At 41.6% G+C, this 23,650-nt stretch overlaps 1 protein-coding gene across 1 annotated transcript in view; it reads left to right on the top strand.

Moving 5' to 3' along the window:
* man1a2 (mannosidase, alpha, class 1A, member 2) overlaps nt 1–23,650 on the top strand; it is a gene marked incomplete at its 5' end in the record, with an annotated part of 113,981 nt that overhangs the window by 6,814 nt on the left and 83,517 nt on the right. Inside the window, one exon of the mRNA XM_083903210.1 lies at nt 17,999–18,260. Within this exon, the coding sequence (XP_083759336.1) occupies nt 17,999–18,260 (262 nt within the window). The remainder of the gene's footprint in view (nt 1–17,998; nt 18,261–23,650) is intronic.

Raw genomic sequence — 23,650 nt, 5'->3', positions numbered from 1 at the left:
GGACAGGATTACAAATGAGGTTGAACGGCTTGGAAGTAAAGATAAGATTGTTAGAGTGAGAGAGGCAAGGTTGATATGTTGAAGATGGAAGAGGAAGACCACAGAGAAGGTTCATGGATGTTGTGAAGGAGGACAGTTGAGGTCTAACGGAAGAGGACACCATGTGGCAACCCCTAAAGGCAGAAGCCGAACAAAGTATTGGGGCAGCCATCTTGTAATCCTAATGTTGGGTATGTTGGATTGCTCCAAAGTTTCGTAGTTGGAAATCCGAGTTCATTTGACCTGGGAACTTCCGAGTTCTGAACACATATGGAGCGTAGCATGGAACTAGCCACATTTTCTACTCCGTTTTTGGTCTATTTCTTTTTGTGTAACAGAAGAGGACACCATGGAGGCAGATGATCTGCTGTGGCGACCCCTTAAGGGCAGAAGCTGAATGAAGTATTGGGGCAGCCATCTTGTAATCCTAATTTAGGGTATGTGGGGTTGCTCCAAAGTTTCGTAGTTGGAAATCCGAGTTCATCTGACCTGGGAACTTCCGAGTTCTGAACACAATTGGAACGTAGCCTTAGCCACGTTTTCTTCTATGTCTTTGGTGCGTTTCTTTTTGTGTTAGTTTCCCACAGATTAAACTGATTAAACGCCGCTTCGATTTCCTGCCATTTTAAACCACGTTTTAATTGTGTGCAGGTTAGTGATAGTTCCTCGTTTTCTCCAGAAGTACAGAGGAAATGTACCAGCCCTGGCTTTTTATAAACAGCCTCTTTCTCATATTGAAGTTTATTGCTTGTGGAGGCTGCGGGTAACCTGGTTGCACAACGTATTGCCCTGCCAGTTATAGTTAGAGTTGCAGGCGTTTTTTTTTTTTTTTTTTCACCTTTTTTGCTCCGTGAAGCGGCCATAAATCAGCATCAACTGCACCCCTTATCATATTTAAAGCCCGGGGTCGACATCAAAGTGCACTTATTTATCATATTTAGTGTGATCTTAGATATTATTTCTCGGTCTTCACGCTTCATTCGCCTGTCAGCCGTTGAAGTAAATCTAGGTTGAGCGTGAGTGTTTGTGTGTGTGTGTGTGTGTGTGTGTGTGTGTGTGTGTGTGGTGTGCACGGCGTGGAGCCTCAGCCCCTCTAATAAAGCAGCACTAGCTTGTACGTGCAGCTCACCTCATCACACACACACACACACACATACACTGTCGAACCTGGAGAGAATACTGAAGTGGTGCCGTCGGTGCACAGGCCCCCGTGAAACCATCCGTTCTGGTTTGCAGCCTCCAACGGGGATATAGGCCTTTAATTTCGGCCTCTGTTGTTGAAAGGAAATGGAGGAGTCGTCTACGAAAAAGAGAGGCTTCTCACACATCCATCAAAACTGTTGAGCCATTTAAAATTTTAATGCCCGAAGCGCCGTTTGGCTCAATGGACCCGGCTTTTTCCCCCTTTTTAAAGAGTAATATCACTGCAATCTTAGCTATTTTCAGCGACTAACCATCGATTGTGCATTTAAAATGCAGCTGCACCATCTTTACGTTTGTTATTTCGTCGATACGCCGGGGGGCAAATATCGCCGTTAAAGTAAACACTCCCTGCCAGTTTCCCTCGCCTGGCGTCGCTACGTCGTGTCACCTCACGGTGGCGCTGCTCAAATGAATGTGGGGAAACTTGGGCGGGAGATATTTGCTAGTGCAGAATCGTTGCATCGCGATATTATTGGTATCGCGGACCATGTATCGCGCATCGTATCGTGAGGTAACCCAGCCTTAATGTTGGTCATCGTCCTTGTCTTGTTGGTATGTTTGGGTGTGTTGCAGTGCCACCTACAGGCCTGCAGCGTTGTTTTGGCTATCATTTGAGAATGAAAGATTGTATAGGAGACTTTTTGCTTCCGCGTGGATCGGCCCGAGTTGCGATGTTTTTTCTTCATTGAGACAGATATCGCAATCTATCGCTATATTAGCATCTCGCAATATATTGATTATGACAGAATCGTTGTATTATTGGAATCGTGGACCATGTGTCGTGCATCGTATCGCAAAGTAACCCTGTGAATCCCACCTGTCTTCCACATCTGTTTTGGGTGAATTTAGGTGTGATACAGTGCCACCTACAGGCCTGGCAAACACTCTGCAGCATGGTTTTAAGAATGAAAGATTGTATAGGAGAAGTTTTGCTTCTGCGTAGATCGGGCCTCGGTTAAGGTGTTTTGTTTTCTTCATATAGACGGATATCCTGATGTGTCGCTATATTATTGTCTCGCAATATATTGATTATCGGCGAATCGTTGTATCGTGAAATTATTGGTATCGATGTGGAACCATGTATTTTTGTTGTTCCAAATCAAAACAAACTCTTTTCTTGTGAAATTATATTGCAATTACATGAGGGAATATCTAATCCTAAACTCTTATCCTCCTCTCTGACTGAATAGTTGGACTTTTTTTTGGTTGACGGAATAAGAACTGTACATGTCCCCCTTGGTTTGCCGTCGGTGTGAAACTAACAAAGACACTTCAGTCACACCTGCTTCCACCACTTTGCATTCGGTGTTAAATCGAGCCCCGGCAATAGATAGAAAAATGAAATGTTTTACCAATCCTTATTCCCGTGTCCACTTGGTTTATTGTGGTAGGTTTCAGAATAGAAGCTGAAACGGCTCAATAGGATATCAAATTCATCTCTTAGATCAGTGTTCGTAGTAAATTTGCTCATCCCAATTAATTTGTCTTGTCGGGGGATTTCATCTGGGACAGTGGATTATTAGCGTGAACAGCCTGCAGAGTGAGGAGTGGTCTTCCATCAAGCTTAATCTCCTCATTAACGCTACGTTTTTAAACATTTTTTTTTGTATTATTATTTAAATCGGATTTGCGCTCAGTGTTGTCTCATTTCGTGTCGCTCTTGTTTTGTCTCCATCTATTTAACGTGTTGATGATGATGATGATGATGGTGATGGTGCTGTTGTTGTTGTCTAAAAACGCAGCTGCAGCCTGTTCAGATTCTGTGTTTTTTGTGTGTCACAGAATTCACTCAGTGAGCGACAATGACAACAAAGTCAGTTTAGTCTGCAGAACGACGTAGAAAACACTCAAACGCACTCGGTTTTATTGTTAGCAGGAGCGGCTGAATGTACTGCAGCAGTTCACTCGGGGAAAAACTTGTGTTTCGTCCCATTTAATTTAGATAAATGTCAGACTGACTGATGTCTGATGTGCATCGATTTTGCAAACATGACTCATTATTATCTCAAGAAAGAAACTCTAGGAGCACAACAAAATTGCAAATAAAGAAACCATCAAATAGAGGTAGACAATGAATCGATTGGGCTGATATTTGCCATTTTTAAAATTTGATAAACGTTTAATTTATTCAATATTTAGTTTATGACTATTCTTCTGGCATCATTTGTTGTAATTTTCCAGTTATGTTTGATCAGAAGGAGGAAAAAAGAAAATCATCTTTTTGATGATCTCTAATATTAACACATTCTGATTTATACTCAAGATCAATCTGTAGATTCTTCAGTTACTTTATTATTTTTTTTTTTAAATGAATGAAATAAATTGAAAACAGGACAGGATAATGAGCAGGAAAAGAGCCGCTGCTGCTGCTGCTGCTGCGTCATTACATCTGTGGAAGGTCATGTTGTGTTACGTGGGAAGTGTGTGGTGTTGGTGCTGGGGCGTGCCACAATTCATTATCCCCCGGTGACTCACACGAGGTAGGTTTTTCATTTTCTGCTCCCTCGCTCTCTCGCTGCCTCTAGAGATTACATCAGATCAGATGCCACGCAGTTATCTGCAATATTGTAAAGATTATTTTTTACAAAACTAAATTATCCCCGATTATAAAGAACTGGCAGATTTTGATTGGTCTAAAAACCCAATCTATATAGATTGGTCTATACACATGTATATATATATGTATATGTGTATATATGCATGTATATATACGTATATGTGTATATAAGCATGTATATATATATGTATATGTGTGTATATATACGTATATGTGTATATATGCATGTATATATGTATATGTATATGTGTGTGTATATATACGTATATGTGTATATATGCATGTATATATATATATATATACGTATATGTGTATATATATATATATATGCATGTATATATACGTATACGTATATGTATATGTATATATGCAAAACCACAGCTTCAATATTCACCGTGTTATTACCCTACATTTATAAAAGCAGCCGCAGAGATTGTTGATAAGAAATTATACTGACATCAACTTTAATTATAGCATTACTATAATAACGGTGATGATATGACATGAATGATGATAATAATAATAGCCTCGAATCTGGATCCTGCAACCTGCAAGATGAGGATACACGGAGAGAGTCAGGAAGCAAAGACACAAACTAGGAAGAGAAAGAACAAGGTTAATGACGTATAATGAAGTCATATTCATACCCTGAGTGTGAGAGAGTGAACCACAGCAATTCCCCCAGCAGTCCAGGTCTATAGCAGCTTAACTTAGAGAGGATCCAGGTTTCCCTGAACCAGCTCTAACGCTATACGTTTGATCAAAAAGGATGGTTTTAAGTCTTAAATACAGAGAGCAAACTGTCCATAGCACGTAAAAAGCCGTGTGATGACATAACCGACAGTTATGGACAATTATTATTGTGTTTTGGCGGCTAATCGTCGTAGCCGCAGCGCTAACCTTGTAACCTTTGTGCGTCAGTCAGTCGTGTCTATTGTAATCGTGTCCCTTTCTGTTTCCCCATTTGTCATCTCTCTGGAGTGCTGCGGTGTGGTGACAGGGCCTCTTTAAAGCCGGAGAAAGGGGAAACGGAGAGAGACACTTGCTTGATTCACTTTGAACGAGCGCGGCGCGGTAGCTTTAAAGTGACAGACGAGGAAGTCGAAATCAAAAAACTATGAGGAAGCCAGTTGTAGAGAAGGGGAGCGAGAAATGCCGATCATCTGGGACGGCGTGGCCGTGGCTGCCTGCAACACTTCTCGCCAAAATCCCATTGCTGCCAAACACTGGAGTTGCAGCAAATTGGATCAAAGTGGAAAACCCCTAAAAACGGCAAATTAAGAATTGGCCCTCGTGTTCCCAAAGGCTGGGATTTCCGATAAATTGTTCTGAACAAACACACCTGAGCATGCATGAGCCGCCATAAGGTCCCGACACAATAAATGTTGCCTCTACCAGAGCTGGAACGTGGCCACGTGGAGGATTTATGATCAGCCTGGGGACGGGAATGTAATCTCTGGTCATACGATCTTCCCTTTGAGGTAATTCAAGTCTCGCCTGCACAATGGTGATTGCACTGAATCCCGTACAATGGGAATAAAAAGTGTTGACTTTCACAATTTTTTGGGTCCAAACACGGTGCCATTTTTAGCTAGTGAACGGGTGAAGGAGCCACATTTTACTCTGAATTATACCGTCTTAAATTTCCTTTCCCCTTCTCCAGTTATTCACCTGATATCTGTTTAGAAAAAAAAAAAGGGAAAAAGATCCCCTTTGATGGTCTCGGAATATAACAGGGATAACAAGGTGAAATTCAGCTGCCGCACTAATGGAGGCAGCAGCTACGCCGATGCTTTATGGCTCACTATCAAGGTAGCAAGATCCAGTTTACTCCCCCATTTTCTCCTCTAATACCCATTTCAGATCCTTTCAGGCTCAAGTCCACAACCTTCCTGTCTTTTTAGCGGCCTGTAAATGCAGTAATTCTCAGAAAATTGTGTTTTGTTGATAAAAAATGCCTTTGTAAATTGCTTTTGACGGGGGCAAAAATGGCAAAAAAGAATCTCTGTAAAGAGTTGGTAATTGAATCTCTCTGTCCTTACGCTTATCAGGGTGGAAAAAAACCTAACAATTTTTTGTGTTTTTGGGGAGCTGCAAGGATGCATGGACTCGTGTTGTTTTTGTTTTAATGATGGCGTTTGTCAGCCGGCCATGAACTGGATTAGAGTGGCTCAGGTGTTCATGAGAAACACAGAATGATTTGGATGGATTTTTTGGGTGGAAATAAATCACTCGGACCATATGTTGAATTCTAAAAGCCATCGAATATTTTAATTGTCTCCCCTATTATTTTTCGCTTTCCCAAATTCCCATCCCTCCCAAATGAAATAGGCCAATGTCACACATACCTGAAATCGAGATGAGTGATTGAAATGAAATATCTGGGATACCAAGGATGAGCAAGTTGGTTCTGGCCATTAGGCTCCATTTTTATTTGGCAGCGATGCCTCGCGTTGGCACCGCTTAAAACACTCATCATTATCAGCCAACATGAACAATGTTTCTTCAGTGAGTGTAAATTCTGAACATTTGTTCGATTCAAGCCAGAGTTATTTGTTTTTTTAATTTGATATGAATTTGTCCTCTCTCGTTCTGGAACTTTGATTATTCACTTGAGATATTTGTGCATTTTCAAATCAGCTTAAAATTCCAAGGCTTTCAAAGTTAAAAAAAAAACTCTGGAGGAGACCGATTTACCAATTCACAGTATCCGCAGAGTCTTTAATACAGTTTTGCCAAAGCTAACCCTTAAATAGAAAAATTTCGGAATTTTGTTGGTAATACAACAGAACAAACATGGAACGCATAACTACTATTTTCAGCCCAGTCAGAATTCATCTTCACACTCCTAACACGAGCCTCTCTGGCAACGTGAGGATTGGATTGGCTTGTTTCTTGCCCAAAATGAGGAAGTGCATGTTCAACAATGCGTGGGCCAGAAAACGGTGACTTCCGTGAGGGGTTGAAAACCAGTTTCAAACCTGCTGTACCTTTTACATAAGACGACGCTACAGCTTGGAGCATTGACTAATAAAACATTATAGTTGAACGCAAGTATAATTCTGCTCTAAAAAATGTCTTAACTTTAAGTTCTTGAAACATGGAGATATCCTAGTTTAGAATATTTGGATATTCATGGAATAATACCAGCATTTTTGTCGGAAATACCCATCTCTTATGTTTAACCCTTCTGTTACCAATTTGGCATGTAAACCTCTCATTACCGTAACTCCCAAAGACCGCTTGGATATCTAGAAAATTCAAATGCTATGGACTGGATGTGACCTCACTTTTCAGCATGAATGGATGGATGCGTGGATGGATAGATACCCGGAAAGCCCCTCAGGACCAACTTTCAATTTTCAAGATTCAGTGGCGCGTCGCACGTTTGTGATGTCAGCTTCCCAGTACCGTAATACCTCAACGGTTGAGCAACTGCCAGATATCGAAAGTGAAAGTGCAATCTTGTAAAAAAGGAAGCAGAAAGAACTCACTTATTGAACATTTTTTGACGATTCAACAGCCATAAAATCGAAATAAATGTTCATAAGAGGGTTGAAATACGGAAAGATAGCGCTATTACACTCCCGCAGTTGAGCTCGGAAGGAGCTGCGACATACTATAGTGTTGTCACTTCCATTAGAGCCAAGTGGGACGTGGGAAAAAGCCAGGACACTTGTGCTGTCTATTAGGTCATGTTGAAAGGAAGCCTGGCAGCTACAGGTCAGAAGAAAAACAAAGACAATATCATCGCTTCCACCGCCGCCGTATCGACCTTCTGAGTTTTCCCTCTTCATTCCACTTACAGTGTGTGCACGTGTTGGCGCCAGGCGGCCCGACTCATCCACATGACTATAAACTCAGAGGGGGATTGTTCCCACTAGAGCTCTCTGCCTTAGAGATGCTTGACAAGAAGACAAACACTTCTCTAGCCATTGGACTTTTCTCCTTTTCAAGAAGTAGAGAACGACATACAGTGCTCGATTTGAAGTGCCGGCACATACGAGGACAGTGTCCACACACGGCAACCTTCATACACTTTGTCCTGGGCAGACGTAGTATATAGCACGGCATCGATGCTGCTTTTGTTTAGTTTACGCTCGTGCAGCTGCAGCTCAATCTCTTTGATGGTGTAAAGACTGTTGTAATGATGGTATTTTTCATGATGTCGGACACTTCTGAGCTCTTTTATTACCGAGTCGCCGAGCGTGACGCCGATATCGCTGCTAATCACTTTTGTGTTGCCGATCATTGTTTGTCGAGCCACTAATATTAATTGCACATGTTGTCGTGTTATTCAAGCCGAGTTAGCGTCTCAGGAGTGAGTTCAGCTCGGCTTGACGCCGGATCAGATATGAGACGGATAAAAAAAAAAGTCCAAAACAATTCAAGAAATCTTATTAATCGCATGCTTCACTTTGCACAGACTGCAGAAATGTTTTATATTATTAAAGTCGGCGAAATCATTTCAGCCGTCTCATGCTGTGGGCTGTTTATTTCTTCTTCTTTATGGGTGGAGAATATTTCGTTGCACAGTTGGAGAAGTATATCTTTTTAAATGGCTGGAAATTGCTGCAGGGCGGTAAATGCTTCTTCGTAGTTTTCAAAAGGTCTAAATTGACTGTTTTGGACGGATATCGGTTGATATTCTAATTAGCAAACGGACCCTACGAAAGTAATGGTGAAGGATGTAACGTAATTATTTTCCACAGTTGATTCTTTTCTTGGTTGATCAAGTTGCCAGTGACCTTTTAAACAACGGTTGTTTCCCACAGATGAGGAAACATGACAAAACTATTGTCAAAGAAATGACTCCCTTTTCTTTTGTGGATTTTCATTAATTTAAAAAAATAATATTTTCCTTAGCGCGCTAATCCATTAAGAAAAATGATTACGATAAAGTAGCCAGCTGGAATAATACACAACACAGTAGCTGGATGTTTGGACAGCAGTCAGCGCTAATGGTAATGCTAATGTTTTTTAACGGTAGTTGGCAAAGAGGTGGATGGATAGATGGATGGTTTCCTGGTGAAATGAGTCCGTGTCTCAGAAATAATCGTACAATCGGCTAGGAACAGAGGCATGCATCATTACTCAGAGTTTCATTGAAACGCGCCTCGGTTCAGTTGATCCAGTCCACTTTTTGCAGCTAGCACAGCAATCAGGGACTCCCTTTTGGAGACATTTCAGCAGGCAACATTAAAGCACAGACGGATCGGATTGGAAATCTCGTGAATTACGTGTGTATCGGAACCCGGTACCGATACTTGATTGGATCGGCCTCATCCCTACAATCGATTAATCGAGTACTTGTTTGGTCCGTGGAATGTCGGAAAAACGTGGATCCTAGTTTACCAAAGCTGGAAATTACTATGATGATGGTGATTTCTTCGTAATATGGAGCGAAGAAACCACTCAATATCCACATTTTAGTTGCTGGAAAAATCTGAAAGCTTGTTTAATGTATTTATTTATTGAAAAAAAAACACTCAAGCAAAATTAATCATTTAATAATCGATTAATAATTGACGAATGGAACAATCGTTGCGGCCGTACAGTTGACTAAAAAGCAGGTTAGTCACCTCGCTTTTCAGTTTGTTTAGCGGCTCCAAATTTTCAATATGTAGGTCCAAAGATTTCCAACATTGGGTCCAAATTAATGGTTAATTAAATGTACATTTCCATATATTTTTTTGTGTGCAATATGCATTATTCTTCCTCTGTTAAAATATATACAATACTGTAGCACTCTAACTCTGTGTCTGCTTACACTGACGTCTAAAAAGTCAGCGCCCACCCCGAGGTTGACTTATCGCTCCATTCACATTCTACACTGTCGCAGGTGGGTCGCCCTATTCTCTCGCATAAATTGGTAAATGATGGGTAATTAAGACTCGACTGGCTTTGTGTGACCTCTTTGTGTTAGTGTCTCCCTATTTGTTGCCATGGTTACGTGGCACGGAGCCCGGGGCTGCTTTATACCCAGAGTCTTATGTTTCCTCGGCTCCAAAAAGAAAGAAGAAGAGGGGAGGGGGGAAAAAAAAGAAAAAGACACTGCTTTTCTCTTAGATACCCCACCAGGCAGGCGACAGCTGCTGCTTCTCTGCAGTTGCCATAGAAAGCTTCGCTTCGGTCTTTGCTGAGCGGCGGATTTCATGACAGTGCTGAAGACGAAATTCCAGCGGCAGGAAGGAAGGTCGATGAAAATGTAGAAAATCATAACTGGCAGCCTGACGTGACATAAAAATAGCTAATCAGGGAGGCGGGGCTGCGCTCGCTCCAGCAACACTTTGGGGAATGTGGTGTTGGGGAACGAGTATGTTAATTGTTATTAATCGTATGCTAAATGTGAAGGCGGGGTTTGCTCGGGCTGGGAGTCCCCCCCCCCCCCTGTGTGATAATTGTTGTGCATCAGGAAAACGGCACCCTCCATCCTTCATAAATATTTCAGTCATCGGCGTAAATGTTGAGTAACAGCAGCTGTAAGGCGTTTATGTTGTTGTGGGAGAGAAAGTCGTCACCGCTGCTATGGCAACTGCTAGCCAAGGGTAACCGCTGATGCATGTGGAGACAATGGGGCTGACACTCGGCACGTTTTATTTCCAGGTTCCAAGCAACACTACAATGTGACCTAAACAGAGTGCCGGCCACTGATTGGTCAGAGAAGGGAGTCATGTGATAAACTGAACAATGCCAAACTGTAGATCAGTGAAAAAGACTTAAAAAAATCCTGAAAACATTCATTAATTTTCAACTTTTAGCAAAGGACATGTCTAAAATCGTAATATTTAACAGTGGAGTCTGGTGTTTTTCGTGACCAGAACTGTATAGTTTTGAAGCGTCATTCTTATCCGATAACAGTTTAAAACTTTTAAAATTAAAGCCCGACGTCATCTGCATAATGGATTGCTAAAACACTTGGATTTGTATAGCGTGCTTCGAAGTAAGATGCCGCTAGCATAGCAACAAACTAAGTAAGTTCTCTTTACCTTTATGTTGGACTGTAAAACATTTTTATTAGATTGGGTTTTTTTTTTTGTCGCAGAAAAATGCCTCGCAGTGCATACTGGGTATCATCGTGTTGCATTTTAAGAGAAGATGGTTGAATAAAGTATTGAAGTCAAGTTAATCCAATAATAAAAGAATAATTTAAAAATTTGTTAGTGGATTAATCAACTAATTGAAACAATTAGCGTTAGCGGCAGCCCTTAAATAACCCCAACAAACCCATTTTCAAAATATACAGCCTAGAAGCACAGCAGACCTGACACTAAACTAGGTGTTGCCTCTTTAGCCTCCGGTGCAGTTGCCATAGTTTCTAACTGGCGTGAATACGAGGGGGACGTCACGTCCTCTGGGGGGGCGCTTGTTCCGTTCCACGGCGTTTAATTCTGCTCGGATGAGATCGCGCCCGGAGCTGCGATTCGGCCACCGCACCTTCTCGCGGTAATTGAATTGGGGCGGCTGTTGCTGTGAGTGAGTCGCGATAATCGCCCTGGAGGAAGAGGAGTGGAATGACACCAGAGGAAGGGATAAAGAAGGAGGAGGAGGTGCATGGTGTGTGTGTGTGTGTGTGTGTGTGTGTGTTTTAGAATTTCACCAGAGTCACTGGTGTGTGTGTACGCATAACATATCTTTGAGCAGAGTGGGATTCTGCAGCCCTAACCTCCTCATTTTCTTTTGTCACGCTTGCAGATGTGTGTGTGTGTGTGTGTGCGTGTTACGTTACACACAGTCATGTTAATATCACATTTAAATGCACGCTACTGTGCATTTACACGGCCGTCCTTTTAAGCACTCTAATCGACTCGCATTCGTTTGGACAGCACTAAGCCGAGCGTTATCACAATTCACATCTTAGCCACGAACTTAAAAGCGTTCTGGGACCAGGTTTTGGTCTCCATGACAACGACGGGTCCTGACAAGGTTGGCTTTTATGCCAGAAAAAAAAAGCTCCTAATATAAGAAATATTGTGTCCCCTCAAAGTAAATGGAGCACATTTGGAATATTCTTACAAGCGCTAATGTTTTCTATCAATTAAAGTCACACGCGCACACACTGTATGAATATTTATGAGTCGTCCTTTCCAGAGCAATGTTGCATAACTTGAAGTGGAAGCTGTTTATTTTAGTCTCTGTTGTTTTGGGCCCAGCGTCACGACGGGGATGGAGTTTCTGGGAAATGGATGAATGTGGCGTTTGCTTACGTGAAGGATCATTAGTATGAAACATCTCTCTTTGCTGTTGGTCTCACAAAGAGAGATGTTTCACACAGTTCGTCGTTAATCTAATCCCTGAAATGTGAATATTCTCTGGTTTCATTGCTCTGTGTTGGAAAGAAATCCTTAAAAGTGAAACATTTTGGTTTGTGGAGGACAAAAGGGAAACTTCAACTGCGGGTTTCGATTCCTTGTCCTTAGGCTAAGAACCTTAACCCCACGTGTGTTAATAGGATATGATCGGAAAATGTAGCGTAAAGCAGCTTTGCGTGGTCACCAAGAATCGAAAAAATCGCTATATAAATACAAACCGTTGACCATTTTTCAACATTTTCTGACATTTTATGGACCGTAAGTCATTGACGAATTACTCTATTATAGTGTTGCGCACGTTAGCGGCAGTTAACGGCTTCAACGTTAACGCTGACCGGAAAAAGTTGCGCGTGACGTTGTGTTTATGTGCCATGGCACCAGAGTCCAGGCATTGTTTACCAGTTAGCTTCTTTAGCGCCGTTAGCGCGCCTACGGTCGAACTGGGGCGGTCTGTTTATTAAACGGAAAGACCAGCGTACCTGTGTGCTGCATATGTGTGCCTCTGTTTTTAAAGGTTAGCGTTACTTTAGAGACTCGTTTTAACAGTCGGGAGTCACGTAAACATGACGTCACACTCGTCTTTTAGCGCGTCAGGTGGTAATGTGCGTTAAAATTGATGCCGCTAACCGTCATTAAAGCCCACTACAAATTGGAGCTGCAACCACTGATTATTTCCTTAATAGATTAGTGCTGGCCATGCTAGCGGCTTTAATGTCGGTTAGCTAGGTTAATGGCGTGACACGCGTGACTGTTATTGTTAAAATGAGTCTTTAAAGTAACGCTAAACTTTAAAAACAGAGGCACACATACGCAGCACACAGGTCCGCTGTTTATTCGTAGTGCTGCTCTTCGAGTTTGATAAACCAACCGCTCCAATTCCACTGTAGGCGGCGCTACAGAGGCTAACGCAGCTAACCGGTGCCTGGACTCCGGTGCCGTGGCACATAAAAATGACGTCACGAGAGTCTTTTAAACGCGCCAGGCGGTAATGTGCGTTAAAGTTGACGGCGCTAACCCCGCTGACCGACCATTAAAGCCGCTAACGTGCCCAGCACTAATCCATTAAGAAAATAATCCGTGTTTGCGGCTCCAATTTGTCGTCGATATACTCCGAAAACATCAACGCGTCTAAGTTGTGAAGACCTGCAGACTTCTGAGTGGAGACGACTGAATTTTTCCTCCCTCGTCTGCACCTCTTCATCACTTTGGTGATTTATTACGCACCTTAGTGGGAAGCGCCCAAAACTAAATGATGGGTGACAAACTCAGATGAGAGCTCTCCACTGCCGTGGGGGGAAACTGCAGTGGCTGGAAAGTTTTGGTTTTATTTCAAATTTAAATGACTTGTCAAAATTGAAATCATTAAAACTGAATCATTTTAGGCTCACGGACCAAACGAGTCATTTGTTCACCAAGAAAAGAATAAAAATAATGAGTTGTAATATTGTTATTGAAGAAAGTGTCTTTATGGTGATGATAGATAGAATGAAAGATGATCATAGCAGTTCTTTTTCTTTTTTTTTATCTGCAGTAAAGTCTAGAGATTACGGCCAAACGTTCAGATTATCGTTTTCTTCTAATCTCGGAGCGACAGCGTGGTCCGCAGATGTGAACGCACACTGTGGTTGTTTTCCCTTCTTCTTCTTCTTCTCCTCCCTGGAGATGGTGTAGGATGGTTATGGATTCTTGCAGCTGAGTCCACACAGATCACAGCAGTGCACCGGTCTCCTCCCACATGTCCTGTGTTCATCACACGGAGCTTCATTAATAAACACATCGACGTCAGCGTTTGGAGTCGAGCGTCGAAGGCTTTCGGGGGTTTGGTCGCGTACGCCGGCCACGTGCAAGACATCAAATAGGGTTAAGCAAATTTTGCCTCCATATTGAATTTTGGTAACGCTTTCTTTTACAGTCCCCTAATTACCTGGTATTTAGCTGGTAAATTCATGGTAACACGAAAGTGTTGCTAGGTAATTACCAAGGGTAATAAGATAAGTAAATACAGTGAAACCGTTGCCAAAATACTGGGTAATGCACGGTAATGTACTCGGTAAGTAAAGTAAAACTGTACTGTAAAAGAAAGCCAAGCTTGTTTCCATGTAATTACACACATTTTTAGGGTTAGGTTTGTTAGATTACCCCTTGGGTAAATAGCTAGTAATTAGGGGACTGTAGGTACCTGCTTATTACCAGTTTATAACCCAATAATACACTTACATTTACCATAGTTTTGCCATAGTTTAGCTGTACATACCTTCTTATTAACAGCAGTAATAACACGCTATAATTAACTATATAGTTACCAGGTAAATGCCCAGTATTTTGGCAACAGTTTCACTGTATTTACTTTCTTATTACCATTGGTAATTACCTAGTAACACTTTGGTGTTACCATGAATTTACCAGGTAAATACCTGGTAATTAGGGGACTGTAAAAGAAAGCGTTACCTGAATTTTAAATGTATTTGAACCCCCCCAAAAAAAGGTTGCTTCTGTGTCCAAAAATGATTTGCTTGCTCTTATATTTAATCGTTATAATATCGTATATTGTGATTTTAAAAATCATGATATCGTATTGTGACTTAAAAATTATGATAATATTGTTTGTGATACTATCGTATTGTGACTTAAAAATCGTGATAATATTGTATCGTGATAATATTGAATCGTGATAATATCGTATTATGACTTATAAATCGTGATTATATCGTATATTGTGACTTAAAATTTGTGATAATACTGTATATCGTGATGATATCATATTGTGACTTAAGAATCGTAATAATTTTTTATCTTGATATCGTATTATGGTTTATAAATCGTGATAATATCGTGACTTAAGGATCGTGATAATATCGTATATTGTGACTTAAGGGTCGTGATAATATCGTATATTGTGACTTAAAAATCATGATATCGTATTGTGACTTAAAAATCGTGTTAGTATCCTATTGTGACATAAAAAACTAGATAATATCGTATTGTGACTTATAAATCGTGGTATCGTATTGTGACTTTGAAAGTGATTAGTTTTACATATGCGATTTCATAAGATGTCACAAAGTTTTTTACGATTTCTTTGTTCGATCGGAGCAAAGAAACCAGACAATATTCACGTAGACGAAGCTGAAAAATCAGAAAACAAGGTGTTTTCCTGTTGATGTAGGAAATGTTTTGGTTAACAGGATATGGAGTGTTTCTTCCTTCTGGCCTCCAGAATGGCCTCCATACATCAACCTGACACTGTGTGTAATTTGGCCGTGATTGTGTGTCCACACCAGCGGCCGCCAGTGGATATTTTAATCTTTTCATTCTTAATTTTATTTGAATATAAGAGCGAGCGAGACGTCACCTTCTGCTTGGGCGTCCTGCCGCGTTTGTTGTGTTTCATTACTGACCCGTATCTTTCGCGGGGTTGAGTTGCGTCAACACCCAGGGGCTTGTACCGAACCGCGGTGAAACCGCAGATGATGTTTTCTCATTTCATCCATGGCCTTCATTGTGTTCAGACACACCTGCACTGAGCTCGACCCTGTGTTTGTGGTGGATACCGTTGTTGGGTGCAGTTACTGGAAATGATCCCGTGAAAAGGAGCCACAGCGGAATTTTAGGTTGTAAGGTCTATTAGTCTCCGCTACACTCGGTACAAGTGGGGACTCAATTTGGTGTGGCACCATTCATCCGCTTCCTGCATTTAGTTCCCTTGAAGCAAACCAAGACCTACGTTTGTAAGCGGACCCAATATGGCTTCCTTGATGCAAATCAGAGTTCGTTGAGTGTTCTCGCCTCCCCCAAACGATCCAGACTTTCCGAGCAATCGAACTTGGGTTCCATTCCATAGAAGGAGCTGGTGTGAACGCACCCTTAAACTGGGCTAAGTTTAGCTTTATTTGCTCCAGGGATTTGTTATTGTTGAAATGAGTCCATAGTTGGTTGTTGTATCTAACACAATGCTCTGCCTCCTTTGGGATTCAACTGTCATGTGATCCTATAATACGATATAAATTGAAAGAGTAAACAAGTAGGAACTGGCATTTCCTGTATCTTCGCCATTAGGACCAGGTTTTGGTCTCCATGAGGACTACTCATGGAGACGATGTCAAGAACACACTCCTACACACAGAGACTAATCAATCTGGGTAAACTGCCAACTGTGGTTCTTAATCATCAAAATGTTAATGACTATATTTTAATGCCATATAAAAAAAAAATATATACAATGATATTTAAAAGGATGAGGAAGTTATTGAAGATATTGATTGTTTCAAACGTTATTTATTAAACTGACATGGAACATAAATCGATCAAAAACAGAATGATTAAATTGTTGGCCTTGGCAATTTGCTAATTGCATAGTTTTAGATGTGAAACGCACTCGCACACAATTGTTCTTATATCTTAGTGAGGACATATTTCATTCCTTAACCTAACCCTATCTATCTAAAAAAAAGTGCTTTGATATTGTGGGGACCAGACAAAATGTTCAGGGTCAGGGGGGAAATGTGATACATAAATGTGATATAGTGAAATATCGCAATACTTTTGCGTGGCGATATTCTATTGTTTTTCAGACGGTAATCGATAATTTCTTATACTCGGTATATCGACGTATCGTGATATCGTATGGGGATAATATCGTATTATGACTTATAAATCGTGATAATATTTTATCGTGATAATATTGTATTATGACTTATAAATTGTGATGATATCGTATATTGTGCCTTAAAAATCATGATATCGTATTGTGATAATATTGTATCGTGATAATATCGTATTATGACTTATAAATCGTGATAATATTGTATCGTGATAATATCGTATTATGACTTATAAATCATGATAATATCGTATATAGTGTCTTAAAAATCATGATAATATCGTATATTGTGACTTAAGGATCGTGATAATATAGTATATTGTGACTCAAAAATCGTGATATCGTATTGTGACTTAAAAATCGTATATTGTGACTTAAAATCTTGATGGCTTATTGTGACTTAAAAATCGTGATATTGTATTGTGACTTCAAAATCATGATAATATCGTATTGTGACATAAAAATTTTGATTATATCGTATTGTGACTTAAGTCATGTTAATATTGTATTATGACTTAAAAATCGAGATAATATCGTATATTGTGACTTACAAATCATGATAATATCGTATTGTGACTTAAAAATCGTGACAGTATTGTATTGTGGTGTCTTTGGCGATGCTAACACCTGTAAAAAAAAAAAAAAAGTGTTTTAGGCTGCGTTAAAAGCGTCGATTGGTCATTGTGAAGAGAAACAATGAGAGAAAAACGCTGCATTCTCCATCTGAAAAACACATTTATCTGCCTTTTTAGTTTGTTTTTATCACCTGCGATGAAACCTGGTCGTATTATTTTGTCGCCGTGTTGCATATGTGCTTCAGGAAGTTCTTCAAATGTCTACCGCGATAGAAAATGTTGGAAAACAATCAAAATGTCCAGTGTAATTTGTCAGAGCCTAAGGTGACGCCTTCAAATGTTTCACTTCATGTCAAATACAGTGACATAAAATGTCACTTCATTACCAGGAACAATATTATACGGCGAGCCGGCGGCGCGTAATGTCGCCACCGTTTCCACCCCAGCTATAGTCATTTCTCCTGGTTTTCATCTTCGTCACAGTGGAATATGATTTCCCAGAGGGGAAGTGTTTGTTCTCACGCTTCATCTTTAATTAATTTCAAGTGAAAAAACCCATTCTGTGTGTGTGTGTGTGTGTGTGTGTGTGTGTGTGTATACATATACAATCCTGTGAAGCCTAACAACCACCTTGTGGAAGAGAAAGAGCAAAGACTTAAAGAAAAAAGACAAAAACTCACCCCCACCCCTGCCTTTTTCCTGCCTCCTACAGGGAGGAAGAGGAGAGCCTGCGGGACAAGATTCGGGCCGACCACGAGCGAGCTCTGCAGGAGGCCAAGGAGAAGCTAAGCAAGTCGCGCGAGGAGCTGCAGGCCGAGATACAGACGGAGAAAAACAAGGTGATGGAGGAGCTGAAGAAGAAGGACCCGGGGCCCAAACCTCTGCCTCCGGTCCCCATGCCCAAAGTCGTGGGCGTGAGCGACGGAGAGCCGCCGGAGGCCGACGCCAAAGAGAAACGCGATAAGATCAGAGAGGTAAGACGACCTCTGGGCTACTCCATCCCTCTTAAATATCCGTATTTATTCTGCAGTGACGTTTTGGAACGCTGTGTTATGGCAACATATCGTGTGATTGATGCAGATTAGGTCACTGATACAGGTGGAGGTTGTGTAGAGGTTTCACATTACCCATCTTCATGCATTTAAGGGTTTAAATTTTATTCCATCATCGAGGATGTGGACTAGCTAGCTAATGCTAGACGTCCCGATGTGTCGTTGTCTGTCAGATTTAAACACCACGTCAAAGTACCTGAGTTATTACACATTTAATTGAGTTGCACACTCTTTATTTTGGAAACCACACCGACATTTGACTAATTGGAACTTTTACGATGCGTAGATCAATAAATCATACTCATAAATATACCTCTCCAGCCTAAGCTCTTATATTTAAAGTGACTGGTTGGTGGTTGTTTATCACAGTTGTTGGGAACAACAAAAGGAACCTTTTGCAAATAGTTTCCTCTGCCAAGGGGGGATTCCACAGCGCCACCCTGAGGTTAGCTGTAAGAATTCTCATTTGCTACGATTCAAAATCGATATATATATATATATAAAATGTCCCTGAAACGACACGGGCGCGTACGCCGTCAAAGCACATTAGCGTATGACGTGTTCCCATGACGGTTGACCGGAAATGGGCGTGCTTGCCGTCATGTTTAGTACGTGCCGCGGCAACGGAGTCCAGGCACCGTTTAGCAGTTAGCATCTTTAGCGGCATTAGCTCCTTTTAGCGCCGTTAGTGCGCCTACAGTCGAACTGGAGCAGCGCTACAAATAACCAGCGCACCTGTGCACTGCGTATGTGTGCCTCTGTTTTTAAAGTTTAGCGTTACTTTAGAGACTCGTTTTTTAACAATCCGGAGTCGCGTAAACATGACGTCGCGTGCGTCTTTTTCCGGTCCGTTAATATGCGCTAACGTTGACGCCGTTAACATGGCCAGTACTTAAAAAAAAACGTTTGCGTTTTGGTCCGATTTTGGCGAGTTCACGCACGTCTTTACTGTACATTTGTGTGGCCTGTGCCGTCTGCCTCAGCTCCAGCTCTTATTAAAGGCAACAGAGAGCCAGACGGGGACATCGCTGGTGCAGAATACAGATGGTGCTATCTGCTCTCACTCTCATGCCAACTCCAGTCCATCGCTCTGCCTCCCCCCCCCCCCACCAACCCCCCGTCTCCATTCTTGCTGCTTCTCCTGCATGATTACCTCATATAGTCTCTTGTGAAGCAGCACTTGGACTTGGACTTACTCCTGAACACGGCGATCTGGCCTATTCACTCCACAACAGCCTTTGTCTCTAAATGTCCCCTTTTATTCCCTTCATAATTGGCATTCAGCGAGAATGCCACAGACTCCCAGATGAGCACGGGTGAAGCGGCGACAGTGCAGCGCTCTCTCGCCGTCCTGATTGCCTTGTTATTCCAAGGAGAAATCACACAATACGATACATTTTCTGACCAAAAGAGTGGAGTTTTTCACCCCCCCCCAAGTCATTTCAAGCCTGCATACTGATGCAGACGCCGAACACCATTTGCATTCTTTCCACCAGCAGGCAGCACAGGAGGTTTGTAGGAACACATTCCGGGTGTCAAATAGGCTTGGAATGTTAAATACGATAAGGAATCACATTCATATGAGGATTAGAAAGGAAGATCACGATGTATATGGGCACAAAATATTAGATTTAATCTTCCTTACTCATCTGAGACCAATATCTAATACATATATATATCCAATATGTGAATATTTTCAGATTTGTTCAGTTTGTTGCAGCCCTTGTTGGTTTAGATTTCCTCTACAATTAAGACTCATTAGTGTCACTGTAATGATGCCTCGTGGTGGAGCTTATCACAGGGATGAGGGCTAACCTGAACAGGGGTAATTTGTTGCGACAGCAGTGCTATTTTGGCTTCTTTGCACCTTTTTAATGAGAGAAATATCGTGATTTCTTGTTTTTATTGTTGCCTTGTGGTATCAGAGAATTACCACATTATGATATTATGAGAATTATGGGCCGTGTTAAAGTCTTTTTTTGCAGTAGTAGATGCTCAATTCTCAAACTGTGAATAAGATCGATGGCTGCAATCTTTTTGCGTGACGTTTTAATGATCGGATCGATAAACAACCCTGATTATGATTTCACTTTTTCTTGGAGGGGGGAGGCAGTTATATACCGTTGTTGTTGTTGTTGTTGTTGTGCGGTGATGCTTTCATTAAAAAAACGCTAGAAACAAAAAGGCCAAATTGTACACGCCAACTGTTTTCCTTTAATATGTAATTTACAGTATTTATTTCACTTATTGATGTTGAATGCGCTAAGCTGTTGTGTAATCTGCACCCCATACATGTGCAATAACTGTGACGATGGATGGACTAATGTCTCATTCACAGAGAAACATTCCATTTACAATCGTAGAAATTTGCATATGTTCGGACAAGTAAACGTAGTAATTATGTACGTAAACGGAGAAAGAGACACTATGAATCAAGCCAGGGGGTACTAAGGAAAGAAAATAAGGTAAAAAGTGAATAAACTAACTAACTTGCAAAGCAAGAGCAGGAATAGTGGGGTTATGGCATCACAGTGGTCCAAAAGTCCCGTATTAATTGGCTTTGAGTGGCATTTTTGAATTTTGGACCCATTTTCCCAAAAAAATGGCTCCCAAAACGCTGTTTTTGCAGATTGTCCTGAACTAGTTCTTGGGTGTACATGACCTAAGATCAAAATGGGATCAAATTCGGCCTTTTTCTCATCTACGATTTCATTTGCTGGAGCATTTCCAATGGACATCATGAAAAACATGAGCCAGAAACAGTTGGGTTTGTGTGTGTGTGCTCTAATCCATGAGTGCACCAAATGTTCCCAACACATCCAACTGTGAGTAGCATGAGGACCGTAAATCAGGCCTAGCATCCAAACAGCTTTATCTCGTCTTGTGATGGTTTGGGAACAGGGGAATTTGTTTGTTTCGGCGAGCCGCTGAAATAAAAAAGATTTTAAATATCCTCTAAATACATATTTCACTTACTGTACAGGACACACAAAGACTCTTCCCTTCGATCGCATCCATTAGCTTGGAGCGCTGTGCTCTTTCGGCGTTCTGCTAATTACACGTTCCGGACATTAGTGGCCATTAAACCTTCCTTTGGAAATAGATGGAGCTGTAGGGCAATAAAAGGCGAAGGAATGGAATGAATCTGGCTATTTACTGTTCCAGTGCTATTCACCTATTGCGTTGTGTGAGGTATTGTCGGCCCAGAGCAGTCGAAATAAGCCCCGGCTCTCGCAGTTAATGGACCGTGGTGCCAAAAGCAACGTTGTTCTCGGTGACTAATGTTTGTACGGCAATAATTTCCACGAAAAAACACTTCAGATATTGCAGTAATACAAATGTTTAATGGAATATTCGAAGGTAATGTTGTCCCCTTATGTATGTTTTCAGTTATGGGTTATGTTTAAAACACCAAAGAAACAAAGAAGGTATTATCTGAGAGCACAAACATCTCAAAATGTACGTATATCCAGACATTAAAAATATTGGGATATTATAAAAAAAAGCCTTACCCTTAATCGTGATAAGAGTTTTTCCCCATATCGCCCAACCCTAGACACCTGCTGCCAAGCTATCAGTGTATAAAATGCCTTATCTTGTCACAGGATACAAGATGTAGTAGATTATACTTTGGTAAAGGTTAGTTTGCCGAGCCATGTTTGACTCGCTCTCGGCTTTAAATAGAAAAGACAAACATCTCGCGAAACCGTTTGTCGCTCACCAGGAAGCAACACAATGTTCGAGGTCCGACTGACTGCCGACTTGGCTCTCCAGTCACAGCTGAGTGAAAAGCAAACGATTGCAGATTTGTGCCTGGCACTGGAAAGGGAGAGAGAGCAAGAGACGGCGTCCGTCTCTACAGAGCCATCGACTCTGGCTGCAAAGCCCAGATAAATCAATGGCCAAACAAGTCGTCTTCAAGTTTAATTCGAATAAAGGTCTGATATCGCAAATCGCTAATTTTCCTCAAGGGGCCCTTACTAATCTCTACGAAAAAAAACAAACCCCATAAGTCGAATGAGGACAAATCTGCATAAAGACAGAACTTTTTAGCAGCAGATTATGATCCAGGACGACGTCGAGCGACTTCCAGGTGCTGCCAAACAGATAGGATTTGAACCAACGCCCACAAAGAGCAGGAAGGAGCAGGGACTATGTAAACACACGGGAGAGACCAAACCAATGGCTTGGAAAAAGGAAACAAATGCACAATAGAGAAGGGGGGGGGGGAGATAAGGACAACATGAAACTGAGCTGAGGTGGAGGTGGGCAGACGTCCAGATCTTAAACATCTGAAATGAGTCACTGTTTACCAGGGGAAGGAAAAAATGGCGGCGTAACAGAGGAACCGGGTAGAGTGATAAGTACACAACTCATGTCCTGGAGGGGAAAATGTAAATAAAGCAATCAAAGGAATCACCTTTCCTTCAGCTGCTCTGTCCTTGAACATTTTGAATGTATCGGTTTGTGGAGAATGACGTAAATTGGTTGCTTCAGCGGTTTCTTGCTTGTCTGCTGTGGCTGTTTGTTTTTTGTTTTTTTTCTTTTGAACATGGAATGCGGCTGAGGCTACAAATTGTTTTTTTGTCAGGCAAGCCTGTTTTTACTCGGTTGCATGTCTTGTAAGCGCTGTTTCGTAGCACGGGGGGGTGGGTAGGTAGGGAGGGAGGCTGACATTTGAGAATGGCGCATGTATCTATGCATTATATATACATCTATATGTCATTGCGAGCTCTCCCAGGTGGTGCATTTATTCCTGAATGTGAGCATTAACCTTTACAGTATCATTGTCGAGGGTTTCCATTGTGGTACATAAAGTTCTGAGGCTTCAGTGCGCTGCATTTCTACATTGTCGGTGTGCAACACAATACATTTCACGTATGTTCCACTTAGTAAATAATATTATTATTGTTATGGTAATGAACACTGTACTTTAACGCTTTAACTATAAAGGAGTTCATTGTGATGGTTAAACGTCTTGTTGCAGGGTTAGGGTTGGGGTTGGGTTAGGGGTTGGGGTTAGAGATTAAAACTCTGTTGCACAGGCCTACTGATTCGGTGTGTGGTGATAGTGGTTCAGTCCAGGTCTGTCAGCCAGGAGAAGAGGGGGGGGGGTCCCACTGTACGCAGAACTATACAGGAGTTCATTGTGATGGTTAAACGTCTTGTTGCAGGTTTAGGATTGGTGTTGGGGTTGGGGTTGGGGTTAGGAGGTCAAAGCTCTGTTGCACAGGCCTACTGATCCTACGTGTGGTGATGGTGGTTCGGTCCAGGTCTGTCAGCCAGGAGACCAGGGTTCAATCCCCAGGCAG

This window comes from Microchirus variegatus (assembly GCF_963457635.1).
Source record: "Microchirus variegatus genome assembly, chromosome: 16".
In the NCBI taxonomy this organism is placed as follows: Eukaryota; Metazoa; Chordata; class Actinopteri; order Pleuronectiformes; family Soleidae; genus Microchirus; species Microchirus variegatus.
This window is presented reverse-complemented; position numbering and strand designations above follow the sequence as displayed.